Raw genomic sequence first — 16,329 nt, forward strand, 5'->3', positions numbered from 1 at the left:
AGGATTAACTTTTAATTTATATTACTCTGTCAGTACAGTGGTTTGCAGTAAACTGCTAATAAAGTAGAGCTTTTAGCTGAACAACTGTAAATTGTTCATCTCCATGTTTTGTTTGTTTGGCCATGCCTGCAGCACGTGGGACCTTAGTTCCCTAACTAGGGATGGAACCCTTGCAATGAAAGTGCAGAGTTTTAACCACTGGACCACCAGGGAATTCCTATGTTGATTTTTTAGCTGCAGGTTTGAATCTGTTATTAAGACTGAATTGCTATAATATAGTTGACATGCCTTTCACTTGATTTTGAAGTAACCTGAATATTTATTGACTGAGATTAGGCTGAAAAACACCCCAGTAAACCCAAGGGAATGATAATGATGTCATGTCGGGCTAATAAACAGCATTTAAACAAAAACTAGTTTATAAATATCCCTTGTGGATTTTCTTTTATATGTGTGGACTATGTCCTCCTCTTCTGCTTACCCTCCACATTTATTTGAGTTGGATCTTTACTTCATGTATAGTATTTCTGCTTGTGCAGATCATTTCAGAATGTCTTAAAATTTAACTCTTATAGGGCTGAGCTTTTGAAATACTTCAACCATGACGAAAAGAGAAGCAGAGGAGCTGATAGAAATTGAGATTGATGGGACAGAGAAACCAGAGTGCACAGAAGAAAGGTTGGTGTTTTTTGAATTTACCACTTTTTACATTATCAACATGCCTAATTAAAATTAAGAATCAAGCTAAGTTCTTTTGGGGCCTTTTTTTTTTTTTCCAATTGACCTCAGCATTTTGGGGGATAACATATTTCCTTTTTCTTCTGACTTAATAGGTTTGTACCTGGGAGGAAAAGACAGTTTTAAACTAAAGATAGTAATAAACATAGCTGATAATGATCAAGCAATGGATTGTGATGGTTTTTTCCCCTCAGGCACTGTTTGATTTTTTTTTTTTTTTTTTTTTTGTCAGTGCTGATTACTTTTATTTCAGTAAGAGTTTAATGCACAACCTGAACTAATTCAACAAACAAAGTGTCAGGAGAACATCAATAAATGGGACTGTAACCTGTCCTTGTAGAGACTACCTTGTGTTTGAGGAAACATACAGCTGTATGCGCCATCACAGTACTAAGCATGTGGAGAAGTGAAAGGTGTTAGTTTTGGGAATAGTAATGTAGTATTACTTACTCCATTAAGGAAGGAGGGCAGTGGTAATGAGTTCAGAATCCAGGAAGAGAATGTGGGTAAAAAATAGGGATTTGGGAGCCAAGAAGATTGCGGAGGGTAGTGGCTCCTCTGTAAAGAAGGAGATAAGATAATATGCTGAAAGTAAAAGAGGCTAAACTGTAGAGTAACAAAGGTTTAGAACAACGGCGGGAATGGACAAGATTGCTAAAGTTGAGTAGGATGCTGAGTGTGGAGAGTACAGCTGAGATTAAAGACCTTAAATTTTTTAAAAATTGTATTTTGCTGTGGTAAGAACGTTTAATGCAAGATCTACCCTCAATAAATTTTTAAGTGTACAATACAGTATTATCAACTATAGGCACAGAGATGTGCAGTAGATCTCTACAACTTATTTATCTTGCATAATTGAGATTTGTGCCAGTTAATTAGCAACTACCCCATTTTTCCTGCTCTGAGGCCATAGTTATGCCACCTCCTCTGCTCAGAGATGTTTGCCTCTAGCTCAGAAGACAAAACTCTGTGTTTAATGTCCTCCGTCCCCCACCATGCCCTGGCATAGAAGCATTTTCCTGACAGAAAAGGTCTAAAATACATTGACGTGACTGCCTGGGAGACCTTAAATTTTTAATGGAGCTTTTCAACATGTTTGATTATGCTATTTTCTCCAGCAGAAGAAACAATAGGCTAGAAGCCTCTCTTAATTTTCATATGCATACACATATATATGTATATGTATGTGTGTGTATACGTACATACATACATTTACTTGTTTATTTATGTAGCACGTTACCCTAAAACTTTGCTTAAAGCACCCAGCAGTTATTACTGCACAGAGTTTCTCGGAGTCAGGAATCTGGGACAGTTTAGCTGGATGGTTGTTGTTCAGGGTATCTTGTGAGCTTGCAGTTAAGCTGTCCGTTAGGGCTACAGTCATCTGAAGAGCTGACTGGGGCTAGCATATCTGTTTTTAAGATCGCTCATAAGGCTGGTGACAGGACCATTCACTTCCTCACCACATGGCCTTCTGTGTAGGGCTTTTCATGACATGGCAACTGGCTTTCCCTAAAGCAAATGGTCTGAGAGAGAGCATTTGCCACAGTTTTTTTTTTAAATAAGCTAATCTAAGAAGCAGTACATATTTCACTCTGCCTTAATCCTTTGGTCACATTTCTTGGTACAATTTGGGAGGGAAGTATAAAAAGGTGTGAATATTAGGAGGTGAGGATCATTTGGGCTGTCCTGGAGCCTGACATGCATGTATTTATTTTTATGTATATATGCATATAAATGATCCACAGAGTCTAAAGTTTTTACTGTTTGACCCCTTACAGAAAACCATTGCTGATGTCTCATGTAAGAGATTGGTAGTTACTGTGGTTGGTAGTTACTGCTGATCTGGGGAGTAGCTACGTGAAGGGAGCAGTTACAGCTGTCTAGTTGTAGCAGATTGCTATGCAGGAATTTAGGTCCAGTGCTTGAGATCATCCACATTTTTTCAAGGGAAATTGGTAATCAGACTTTTTATATGGCTCTCCCAAGGTTTAAATGGTAGCACCAGAATATTAAAAAATATTTTAAATGTTGAGCTTATGTAAAATAGGTCTTTTAAAAATCTATGTTAAAGTGACATCTGACTCTCTTAAAGATTATTGTTAAAAAAAAAATATAGCCCACTCAGCTATAGCTGAAGAATTTGTAAAAATAATCACTTAGCCAAAAAACCCAATTATTCTACCATAACAAATAGTAATAATAATAATGTTTACTATTATTTTAAAATCTTGTTTTTTTCAATCACAAGTGATCTCTTTTATAAATTTTTAAAGTTTTAGGAATTTAGGCTAAATACATTCACTGAATATCATATATTGCATTTTACTTGGAATTTATGTGAAAATGGAACTTGACAAATTTTTAAATACATACTGTTTTTGACAACTGCAAATGAGATTTAAATCATATTTAAATTAAACATGTCGTGAAACTGTATTGAATTCTAGATTTACCAATTCAGTAAATACTACTTGGTGTCCATTTTCTGTTTGGCCTAAAATAAGGACTCACAAAAGATATACAGAATTACTTAGCAAAGATTTTACCCTCAAGGAACTTAGAGTTTTATAAAATTCAAAGTATGAAATAACAATGCAAAAGAGCCCGTAGGAAGTTTTAAAGGAAAGATATAATTTTTAAGGTGCATCTAGACTGATTATAACCAGTAGTTTTCAGATTAGATTAAATGGAAAATACTTTATGTACCTTATATTTTTATATGTCTTATAATTTATCTTATTAAATTGTATTTATCTTGGGAAGGGAAATTGACTAATGGAGATGGCATACCAGTTTTGAGGAGACTTTTATATTCCTTTCTGAGCCTAAAATTCTTCAAAGTAACTTGGAAATATAATACAAATGCAGACATTTCCCCTTAAATATTATATATGCAATATTTGTATGTATATACACTCATGAATACGTATGTATGTATAGTGAGATGTATTTGCAAAGGTGCCTCAAATTTTCGAGCTAGCATTTCTCTGTGCGATTGTGATTCAGTATTGTTTGGCAGCAGTAGTTCGTGATGAGCCTGCCACTATGAAAGGTGTCTATGCAGAAATGAGTTTCAAAGACCAGAAATATGTTTTGGTATTGAATTTTGTTTTGAACATATTACTGTGTTAATATCCAGAGTAAGAATGTAATTGTTAACCATTATATTCTTTAGCATTGTAGAACAAACCTACACTCCAGCTGAATGTGTAAGCCAGGCCATAGACATCAATGAGCCAATAGGCAATTTAAAGAAACTACTAGAACCAAGACTACAGTGTTCTTTGGATGCTCATGAAATTTGCCTGCAAGATATCCAGGTATTATTTTTTTCTTTTTTGAGAGTTTGTATTTAAGTATTTATGTCTGCATTAGAAATGTTTTGTTGTTGTTGTTGTTGTTGGCCTTTTCTGTCTGGCATCCCACATAGAGTAGTGAGAACCATTGACCTTGGAGGCTGAAGAAGAGTATTCTCATACCCTGTTTCTAACTAACTTTTAACTTCTTTGTGCATCAGTTTCCTCATGTTTTAGAGATAATTTGACCAAATGATTTTACATTCCTTTTCATCTTTATTTACTCCAACAGTAAATTTTGGATAAGAATTTAAATACCAATATATATATATATATGTTTCTCGGAGATTATTGCAATAGTATTTTACCTGGGGTAGTATTATAATAATATATTATGTTTGCAGCATATTTATAGTCATGTTTTATGGTATTCTTTCAAGAAAAAGAGTATTTTTACAATATGTATAAAAGGTAGTTCCCTAGATAGGATTGCTCAGTTTCTCCAGACTTTCCTTGAACATATGAATAAGTACTAGGGATTTATTCTGTTTTCTACTACTGTCTTATACTAGTGTATATTATATCATCTTTTGGATTGTTTGGTTTGTTTTATTCTTTACTTCTCCCCTTCCCTGCCTTGTAATATATTCCATATATTATAGAACTTTTGCCTTAGGTTTTTAAAAATTCAAATCATCATATGTGTACTATTTTTAAATAAGATTTTGATGTAGAAGTTGAAATTTTAATGAAATTTGTGAATTTTAGTTGCCATTTAACCATACCTTTTTTTTCAGTAAGTCTAATAAATGTTGGGGGAGGAGGGAAGTTATTGTTCTAAAGATAATATAGGTGGATCTAATAAGAATATAAGTTTAGGATTTAGGTTTTACTTCTCTCAACAGTGAGAGGGTAAATTAACATAATCTTTTTGGAAGGTAACTTGGCATTTAGTGTCTATTAATGTGGAATATGAAATATCTAGCAGTTTCTCTTCAAGGAATTGTTCTTAAAGAAATGCTCACCTCTGTGAACAAAGGTGTACGTTGGATGGTTGTGCTGAAACTGAAACTATCTCAAATAATTAAAAAATAGGGAATTAGATAAATTCTATAGATTGAAATTCAAGGCAGCTATTAAAAATTGGTGAACTAGAGCTCTATGAGCAATTTAGATTGAATGAAAAAATATTTGTAAAACATTTCTGAATTATCTCATTTATTCTTCACGTCAGTCTTTGAAGTCAGGGTATTCTTAATCATATTCTACAGATGTAGCAACTGAGATTTAAAGAAATTAAATAATTTCCCCAATGCATAGCTACAAAGGGATGGAATTTGAACCCTGGCCTGTGTGACTCTAAAACTCTTCACTTGTTTGAGGCTGACTTTTTAAGAAGGTTTCTATTGAATAATTCAGTGTCATTGGACTTGACCTATTTTTTTCTCATATGTAAAATTAAGAGGAATCTGGACTCAATCTCTTGTCTTTTTTAGCTCTGATATTTGTTGCTGCTCTTGTAATACCTGATCTAACCAAAATGAAAGTATCACCTGCAAAGTACCCAGCCTATCATAGGATCTCAATAAATATTGGTTGAATAAATGGAAATATACAGAGTTTATAGTATCATAGGATTCAGGGCTAGACTTGGATCTAGGGCATTTTGCATTTCCTCCTGTCCTCCTTCCTCTCCTCAAAAAGAATGTGAGGATAGCACCTTCTGTTCTCCATGTCAATTAATGCAGATATACAGTTGGAATCAGAATGCTTGCTGCTTGTGGTAATGCTTTTGTATTTTCAGATGAATGCTGACTTCAAAGCTGATGAACAACAGTTGAGTTGCACTTCTCTAAGAAATATGACCCGAGATCAAATATCATGCTTGAGTTTTGTCCTTGTGCCAGCTCTTACTGAACTAGCTAGTGTGTTCAGTACCTGAGAGCCCTCTTTCAGAGTTACACAGCCTTTAGCTTCTAGTAGATAATACCGGTGTCTACTAGAGAGGGGAGAAATCTAGATGTTAGGAGAATTTTTAACAAAATGTCAAGCAGAGACTATTGTATTAAGGAGTGAAGCTGCCACGTTTGACCTGTCTGTCTGTAGGGTTACAAAGTTTTTGTCTCTAAGTTAGATGCATAGTCACTTAAGATTTTAGACTTTATGTGCATGACATTTCTAATACTAGAAAATATGTTTGTACCATGACTACAGTATTGGCTGAATTCTTGAGAGTGGGAGGACCTTTGTACCTCCAGCTGTATGATATGCAGACACACAGAGATATACATTATTCAAAATAATTACAACAGAAGCCTGTTTTTAAACTGGTGACGAAATATCTAGAAGTCAGAATTACTTTTTGCCATTTGTGCGAAATGCATTCGAAAGCACGGATGCTGAAAGATAGTGAAAAGATACAGAATTATGATTAAAGATATTCATACCTAAGTCAGGTAGTAAGGTTTTAAGTCATTTAACTTTATTAACTTTATGATCAGAAATTTAGCGTTAACCCTGATCTTGAATATGTATCATTGGTTACAAGGGAGATATGGCAAGAATTATGTAGATAAACTTATATAAATTGTCCCCACTAATAAAACACCATTGCTTATTCATGGCAGGTAAATTACATTATCTTCTACTTTAAATACTTCTACAGAAAAAATAGTTGTCTCTTGGCATTGTTTAAAATTCTAAACTAGACTCCAGAGCTAGAGAAAACTACCATTTAAAAAAAATCCTTGTTTGTGTTGTCTTTAATTGCTACCACAGTGGTTAAATTATTTTCAGTTTTGGCAAAGAATTAAATGATACGACAACTTGAATAATGAAATGTGTTTTTATAATTTAATTAGTATGCCTCAGTAATTAAGTCCTGTTTGGCACATCCATTTATATTAAACCAGATGACTGAGCTAAAATAATCTTAATCATTTTACCCATGTTTAGCTGGATCCAGAGCGAAGTTTATTTGACCAAGGAGTAAAGACAGATGGAACTGTACAGCTTAGTGTACAGGTAATTTCTTACCAAGGTAAGTTACTTTTAGTGTTGTTATTTAAAAGTTTAGCTCATGTTTTTCTAATACAGGAACTCAATTTTATAAGTTTTAGATGGTTGTCTCAATTAGTTAATGTGATGTTATAGCCAAATATTCATGCTTTTGATTTAATTGTTTTATCTGTCAGGATGAAGCAGATAGTATAACACATTCTACCTACTTTAATCAAGAAAGGATATATAGGGTAGTAAATAACAGGATCACAGGGAGAGCTGGCAGAACAGGTTCTAGTTGACTTTCTAAGAAAGCCTCAGCCACACTGTAGAACTGGACTGCCAAGGAAGCTGCTGCCCTGCTGGGATCTGGAAAATGTCAAATCTGAAAGCCACCACTATAGCTGTCAACTTGGAGCCATGCTGCCTTTTCAGTGACCCATATTAGCCAAAAAATGGATGCTGTGTGCTCACTTGTCGCCTCTTAAATTCATTTCCAAATAGAACGCTCATGCCAGTGATTCTAGAACCTAAATCACATGTGCAGCCCTAGCTGCAAGGAAATATACAGTCTCTACAGTTTAGCACAGAGAGAGGAATTTGCAGAGGGTGTGGGGTTGACTCAGCCAGCCATATCCATCACAATATTTTACTAATCTATGTAAATACACAAGTTAGAAAATTAGGAAACCATTTTTGAAAGGTTGAATTTTAGTTTTTTGAAATGTGGCTTGTTGGGATCTGTACCTGGAGTTTTAGACTAATTTTAATCTCTGAACATAGTATATTGCTTACAATTATGTTTCACAAACCAAAGTTTTCTTCACATTGTGAAAATGGTAATTACCTACTTATGATTCTTAGGATTTACTATTGTTGGGAATAGAAAAGAAAATCAATCTTTGTTTTTTATCTTTAAAGGCTTAGTGACCTCTCAGTGCAGGTGTGTTTAAGAAAAGTTGACTTGATGAAATTTGAATGGAGGACTAGGGGATAATTTTTAGGAAAAATATTTTTCAAAAATTATGATTTTTTTTCATGTACACTTTTTTCGTAAAAAAAGTGACTTCTGTTTACACCACCTAATGAGTGATAGCAGTATTATTTTTTTGAAATGTTGGTTTTCACAATTGAACTTCATAATATTGAAATTGTTTTGTTTTCTCTTTCAAATACACTTTGATTAAATTTTGATATAGATTGTAACTGAATCAGTGAGCAAACAGTAGCTGTTAAGTAGTATGATAGTTTCTTAGATTTTAACATAAATATCTGAGATAAATATCTGAGATTTTTAACATAACAAGATAAATATCTGAGATTATTTCATAAAGGGCTAGTTTATTTTGAATATCTTAAGTATTTGGGTTTTTCTTCAATTGAAAATGAAAATCAGAATTTAATGATGTAAATTTAACAAACTCAGTGTCTGTTTTTTGTTTTTTTTTAATTTTATTTTTATTTTTTTAAGCTCTTTATTGGAATATAATCGCTTACACTGTTGTGCCAGTTTTTGCTGTACAACAAAGTGAATCAGCTATATTTACACATATATCCCCATGTTCGTTTTTAAAACATGTACTTTGTGTTCTAAAAAGGAGCCAATAAATAATTTTAATTTGCTTAGAAAGATTTTTTAAACTTCTGAAGATAAGTAGCTACTCGTTTATACTCTCCATAGTATAGTTTTAATTTTCTATTCCATATTCGTACTTTTTTCCTAATGTTTGTAGGCCGGGGGAGGGGGGCGGTGGTGTGCATGCATATGTGTATATATGTGTGATGGTGGTGGTATTCTTAAATTATTTTAGACTTACAGAAAAGTTGCATATGTAGTAAAAGAATTCCTAGATCTCCTTCATCCAGATTCCCCGAATGTTAACTTTTATTACATTTGCTTTATTCTCTCTCTCCCTCATCCCCACATTATTTTTTTGCCCTGGTTAAGAATAAGGTGTAGACATGATTCCTTTCTATCTCTAAATACGTTAGTGTGTGTGGTTTCCAAAAACAAATTGTTTTATGTGACCACAGTTCATTTATCAAAATCAGGAAATTAATATTGATACAATATTGTTACCTAATCTATCAAAGTTCTGTTGAATTATTGTTTTTATCATTTAATAGGAATCCGTTAAAGTTCTCTAGACGTAATGCTAAAAATATTTAAAATGGAGTTTTGCTCTACCACTTGAGAACGTATATACTAAACTAAATTTTAATTTGTTAGTGACTTTCGTGTTTTCACTTAGATATACTTTTTTTTTTCTCTTAATCACTGGTAAGGAATTGAACCAAAGCTAAATATCCTGGAAATTGTTAAACCTGCGGAAACGGTTGAAGTAGTTATTGATCCAGATGCCCACCACGCTGAAGCAGAAGCACATCTTGTTGAGGAAGCTCAAGTGATAACTCTTGATGGCACAAAACACATTACAACCATTTCAGATGAAACCTCAGAACAAGTGACAAGATGGGCTGCTGCTCTGGAAGGCTATAGGAAAGAGCAGGAACGTCTTGGGATACCCTATGGTAATAAAATACATAATAATTATGTTAGGTAAAATAATAAGAATTAAGCTTGACTTAGAAGACACTAGGGTGAGTAATTATCTGTCTTAAATGTAGAATTTTTAGGATATATATTGATTTTCTGTGTGTGTGTGGTTTTTTTGTTTTTTTGGACTGTAACACATGATGGTGCTGGGAATACAAAGATATTTTTTAAAAAAATCTGCTCTTATGGCATTTACAGTGAAGTTGAAGAGAGAGAAGATAAATGAAAAGAGATAATTGCCATAAAGATAACATGTTTTCAAGCTGTCAATAACTGCTATAAAGAAACATACTATTAGAATCTCAAGGGGGTCATGGTGACCTAGGGGAAAATTAGGAAAAGAATTTATTATAGATAAGGAAACTGCTACACATTCCTGACAGGAAATGTTTGTGCAAAGCTGAGAAGTGGGTGTATGCATGAGTAGAGAGAAGATGTAATGGGTAAGGAGTTATTCTGTAGCATTTTAAATAGAACTGTTTTTGATTGATGGTGACAATTGAAAATGAATATGGCAGTGGTATATGGCAGAAGTTGGAGCAGGTAGTTTCGGTGTGACTAGGTGATAATATTTAGATTAGCCTAGACCAGGTGATTTCTGTGGGAGTATAAAGGAGGAGATGAATCAAAATAGTGATAGGACTGAGCAACTGATTGATGGATTGCATGAGGATAGAGAGGGGAGATTCAAGTATTGATCTAACTTCTCAAGTTTGAATGACTAGGCAATAATATTGATAAGAATTGGTTATATCTTCATTACGTATTTCCTGAGCTAGGCACCATGTTAAATATTGGGCTTTCAGTGGTGCACAGGAAAGATAGTCCACGCCTTCTAAACCTTAATGGGGAAGGTAGAAGGTTTGGTATTGGAAAGATTTTTCAAGGGAAAGTGTTGATAGTACTTGATTTTTAAATAATAGTACATATTCAACTGGAGGTCACCAGAAAGTAGTTTCAGATGCACAAGATTTGGACTGGAGATTAAGATGTTATCTGGGACTCAGTCACATTGAATTTTTATTAAAGTCACAAAAGTAGATGCAGTCTCTGATGGAAGAGAACACAATGCTAGACCTTGTCAACATTTAGGGTTGAGGAACAGGAAGGTGGGGAGACATGGAATAGCTTAATAGATGGAAGGAAAATAAGAACTACATGTATAGTACCACTAAAGTTGAGAAAGAGTTTTAGATGGTCACAAGTCTCAATGCTACTGAGAAAGTCAAAGAATGCTGACTAATATGTATTAAATTTGGTCATCAGAGGCTCACTGGTGGATTTAAATAAAAGCAGCTGTTGAGTTGGAAAGACAAAGCTGAGTTATAAGAAATAAACATTGTAGAAATGGAGAAAATTGAGTATTAACTTTGTGGGGGATGTAGTGGGAAGAGTGCTGGGGGAATAAATAAATAATATTGACGGTTCAAAAGTTGGTAGTGACCTAAGTGTATTTGTAGATAAGTAATGTGGAACCTGTGGGAGAAGGAGGGATTAAAGAAGCAAGGAGAGGAGTTATTCATTGGAGCATAACAAGATAAAAGAGTTTGAAGGGTGAGACCTAAGTCATTCCTCAAAGAATGAAGAAAGCTGTTAGGACCTAGTCTTTATCTCGGTCCAGTGGCAGTGTGGATCTTTTCATTTGCTGTCAATTTCAGGTTTTTTTGTGTAGCATTTCAGTCTAGCCCTGTGCTGCCCATTGCAGTAGCCACCAGCCCCACCTGAGCACTTGAAATATACCTGGTCTGAAGTGAGGTATGAGTAAAACACCCAGTACAAAAAGAGAAGAATGTAAAATCTCATAAATTTTTTCACTGATTACATATTGAAATAACATTTGGATGTCTTAAGTGAAATTATTATTAAAATGAATTTCATCTGTTTCTTTACCTTTTTAGTGTACCCATAAGAAAATTTAAAAATTACATAGTGGCTTGTATTATGTTGGACAGTGCTAATTTGACAATTTCAGCATTCAGTTCTGGCGAGTTTTCCTTCATTACTATTTTGATAATTATCTTGTGTTCCTCTGTTCTTTTTCTAGAACTCTCCTATTGAATCTCCTGGGTTGATCCTCTGCATGTTTTTTCTTCCTTATTTTTCATCTTCGTATCTGTTTGTACTAGTTTCTGCCAAATTTTCTTGGCTTTATATTGCAACCTATCTGATTTTTATTTTCACTTTACACAGGCTCTTTATTTTGGTTGTTCCCTTTCCCATACCATTCTGATCTAATATTACAGGTATCATGTTTTCTCTCTTTTCTTGAGTATGTTGTTTACAGTGGAGGGGGGCTTATTATTACATTATTTCTGCTTCCTCTGGGTTCTGTTTTTCTGTTTGTTTTTGTTTGTCTCGTGGTTTGCTTTTAGTCTCTGAAATATCTGATTATTTTTGACCATCTGTTCATATTTAAGACTGAATAACTTTAAAGCTAGTTAGTTTGAAACCTGGAGGGGGTTTGTTGACTATGCTAATAAAATGGGGTGTTGGTCATTTTATTAAAAGATTTTCAGGTGTCAGTATGTATAGATCTTTTTCCTGGGTCTCTTCAACTTCTCTGGAAAATTAGCCCAACACCTGTCAGTAATAGAAGGTTGGGGTGAGGATTTAGGATTGATGTGTGTGTGGATATTGCATTCTGGAAGTGGAAAGAGAAGTGGGCTGGGTGGAGAGGGTCTCACTCTTCAGTTTGTAGACTGGTCCAGAGTGTTCTTGGTGCCTACGTGTAGGGGGATACTTCCATTTCTGTCATTTCCCACTCATGTTCCTATGAGTTTACATCTTTCAGAAGTTTCTTTGCTATCATTTTGCTAGGGACTTAGAGAAAAGTGGCAGGGAGAACATGCATGGCAATTAGTTAATGTTGAACCAGGAGACCTGATACTATGTAAGAAAACAAGACTAACTTTTTGATCTTGATACTTTTTTGTTCTTGTTTACATAAAATGTGCTTACTTGAACTTTCAAGTGTGGTTCAGGATAGCTTTTCTAACTTTCCAGACTGCCTTCTGTTGTTTTTGAGTAGCACTGAAAAACAGAGCCTCTTGAGATAGCTTTTCTAACTTTCCAGAATGCCTTCTGTTGTTTTTGAGTAGCACTGAAAAACAGAGCCTCTTGCTTTCTCAGTTCCTGTCTGTTCCTCACTCCACTTTTATCTGGACCTCCTCTCTCCCTTTCCCTTTCCTTGGTGTTCCTATACTACTCAATTTCAATTCCACTCCCACCGGTTTCCCCTTTTTGTGGTCTTCTCTCCTGGAAGTGATCCTTGGCTTAGTTTAAAAAATTCACAGGTGCTTCAGTGCTCCAGCACCTTTAAAGCTGACCATGGACCTTTGTATTTCTCTGCTCTTGGGTTGGGCAAAACTGCTTTGAGCTGCTCGTTTCAGCTTGGCCTGTTGTGCTTTCAAAGAATACTTCCTGGCTGTGTTCAGTTTTTCCCATGCTCAGGATGGAGAATGAGATGTTCCTTTGCTTCCCTCTACTTTCTTCTCGCGGATGCTGATACCATACAGGTCTTGTAGCTGTTAATGCTTTGTCTTCACCTACGTGTATTTTGGATTCCATGGGGATATCACATCACCTGGTCTAATTGTAAATGTCTGTGGATTTTTGGTTTTGCTCTCTAGTTGCTTTTAGTGGTGGGTTTTATTTTGTTTTATTATGTGTGCATTTAGAGAAATTTTAGAAGTTTGCTGCGATTTTCTCAGAATCTTCCTCCCTTCACTTCTTTGTAAAAAAAACAATTCTGTGGCTTTCAATCCTGTATTCTTATGTTTGATTCATTTTTGCTATAAATTGGCTCTTGATAAGTACCTAAGTGTTATTTTTCCCACTTTCTTATTGAATAACATCATCTTGGGGGCGTATAATCAATACTATTTGGATAGATTACCTTCTCCATGCAGAAATACCTATACCAAAATTAATTCAGCTAGTATATATTAAAATTCTATGAGTAGAGTGCTCTATTAGGTGCCAGGGATACAAAATGAAGTATTTATACATGTTGGTCATCCTTTTTATTTGTAAATTCGTTTGATAGTAAAAAAATGATGAAGATACTGAAACTATTTGGATTAACCTTTTATAGATTTAATAAATTATGCACAGAGCGCTGGGGTAAGCTCTGAAGATTCAGTGGTTTATAAGACACAGCCCTTATATTTAAGTCCTCAAGGTTTTATAGGGGAAGACAGCTGAGTAGACACGTTAGCATGTTGTGTTGTAAATGCTACCAAGGGTAAGTACAGGAGCAATTAGCTTTTTATAAGAAGCGAAAGTGAGAAAAGATTATGTTGTTCATATTTTTGGAGAGTGTGTCTTGCTCCACAGAAACCCGTCATAGTTTTTTTTTTCAATGCGTCAAATCATACACCACTACAAAATAATTTTTAAAACTTGTTTAATTTATTCCATTTCATGCAAGGTAATTGTGTATTTTATTCTTCCATTTGACCTACTGGAGAGCAGTTTTGCATTTTGTTTTTCTTGACAAAATTCCAGACTAACTGATGTAGAAACAAGTGGTTCCATCAAAAATTGAAATTAAGAAATTGAAAAGGAGCTAAAGAGAAAATAAAACACTAAGAATCTTGTTTCATGTAATGAGTTTATTTGCTTCAGTTACTTGGGGAAAGAAAACAAAACGAAACCTGTCTGGATTTTATTTGTGTGTTGACAAGTTAGCTATGAATGTATATAATATCTAAGACACACTAGGCCAATGGTAATGTTTTTCTCTTTAGATCCCATACAGTGGTCCACAGACCAAGTCCTGCATTGGGTAGTTTGGGTAATGAAGGAATTCAGCATGACCGATATAGACCTCACTACACTGAATATTTCCGGAAGAGAACTCTGTAGTCTCAACCAAGAAGACTTTTTTCAGCGGGTTCCTCGGGGAGAAATTCTCTGGAGTCATCTGGAACTTCTTCGAAAATGTATAAAATTGAAATTATTATCTATTTGCATTGTAACTTAAGTTTAATTTTATTTCTTTATAACTGTTTTCATCTAAATTGTTCATTGATGATAGGAATAATAATATTTATTAATTGTGTAAGGCTGTGCTGAGAGCTTTATATGTATTATCTCATTTAATTTTATACTAATGCCACAGATCATTACTTTCCCTATTTCTTCAGATAGGAATCTGCGGCTTAGAGAGCCCCTACAAGGTTATAGAACTAGGGTATGGCAGAGCCAAGATCCAAACTCAGGCAGACTAACACCAGAATCCAAGTTCTAAAGTAAGATCTATGCCCTGCATTTAGCTGTGTTCATATATTCTAGTTGTTGCCTTCCGTTTCATCAGTCAGTTCTTCCATTTGTGCTCACCTTCTAGAAAGTTAAGATTATTTGTTCACAGATGGGTTCCCTCTCATTGTCTTCATTATTGGATTAAATCTTTTAAAATGTCTTTTAATGGGATCTTAAGGGAGAAAGGGGAAGTGTAAGTATGCAGCCCACCATCTTGAATTGGAAGCTACTGGTTATAGTATTTGAATGTTGCTCAACGGACATTATTATTAGGATGAATGCTGTCCAAAAGAAAGAGCTCGAATAGATGTAAATTATTTTGTTTGAATTTTAATCCATCTTATATTTCAGTGACTGTTAAAATATCTTAGCAGTAACCCATTCCCTGACACTACTATATAAATCAGAAATGCCAGCCAAACCCATATATTTTTCAGAGTATGTGACTAGGACACTCTGACTTTGTTTTTTATAATGGTTATGGATGAAAATGTAACTGGTAGCATTTCATTCTGCTGTGTACCCAATAAGGGGACAGCTCTGGTGGAGGGATTTTTCACAGTTGTTTAATGCTTAGGGTTTTCATCTGCTGTTGAGTAAGAAATGAGCTCTGTGGAGAGGCTTCCCTTCATTGCTTTTATTGGTAGTATCTCTCTTGTGTTGGTTCTCTCAAATATCAGGAGGAGAAAAGTATCTAAAAGACTTATGTTCATTACATTTACAGGGTTTATTTCCAGTTTCAGTTCCTATTAGATAAATAAGTTGAATGTTCTGGTTGAAAGTTTATCCTTGGCTTCACAGGTTTTCTTCTCTGTAGAGCTTTTCAGATGAGTAAGGTAAATTCTGAATTGTTTCAGGTTTTTAACATGTGAGTCATGATTACAGAAACATTTTTCTTGTAGGAACTCTCAAGAATAGAATAAGGGAAGTGTTTAGACTACAGTGTAGTTTTTCTCAAAGTCATGGTTTTCGCTGTCTCTCCCAGATCAACACCTTTTGGTTGTTTCTCTCTGGTTCTCCTAGTGCTTCTCAAATGTTAAAGCTCATTCAGAGACTTTTCCTAGTACAGGGGGCAGAGAAATCTTTTGTATCTTTCCATCTCCTTGCAGTAGAATGGGTCTTCTTCAGAAGAGCCCTGTTTTGGAACTGTTTTGTTTTCAAAAGTAACAAAGCCCCACAGCCTAGATGAGTATTTCAGGGAATTCCTTGCTTATCTGGCTATGGTTCTTTGCTCTGCAGGGTGAGGAAATCCCATCTGGTTTGGGAATCTAATTCTCAGAATCTGCAAATGGGTAGGATGATGGGTAAGGCTATTTCTGGCAGACTTTGTATAATTCGCAAGCCTTACCTCTCAGAACAGGCTCCTTTGGGCACAGTCTAGTTCTCTGGTCTCTCCTATAAAGTCTACAGCATATTTCTGAAAGGCATTTATTAACCCAGCATTTATTGTCTATTCCTCAATGATTTGTCAAG

General features: G+C 34.8%; 1 protein-coding gene across 5 annotated transcripts in view; it reads left to right on the forward strand.

The window, feature by feature from the left end:
* GABPA (GA binding protein transcription factor subunit alpha) overlaps positions 1-16,329 on the forward strand; it is a 38,735-nt gene that overhangs the window by 6,643 nt on the left and 15,763 nt on the right. For all 5 annotated transcript variants that reach the window (XM_057696707.1, XM_057696710.1, XM_057696708.1 and 2 more), the window contains 5 exons: positions 576-678; positions 3,917-4,061; positions 6,993-7,077; positions 9,324-9,569; positions 14,343-14,537. In XM_057696707.1, the coding sequence (XP_057552690.1) occupies positions 602-678; positions 3,917-4,061; positions 6,993-7,077; positions 9,324-9,569; positions 14,343-14,537 (748 nt within the window). In that variant the 5' untranslated portion in view covers positions 576-601. The remainder of the gene's footprint in view (positions 1-575; positions 679-3,916; positions 4,062-6,992; positions 7,078-9,323; positions 9,570-14,342; positions 14,538-16,329) is intronic.

Source organism: Hippopotamus amphibius, chromosome 10, assembly GCF_030028045.1.
Source record: "Hippopotamus amphibius kiboko isolate mHipAmp2 chromosome 10, mHipAmp2.hap2, whole genome shotgun sequence".
In the NCBI taxonomy this organism is placed as follows: domain Eukaryota; kingdom Metazoa; phylum Chordata; class Mammalia; order Artiodactyla; family Hippopotamidae; genus Hippopotamus; species Hippopotamus amphibius.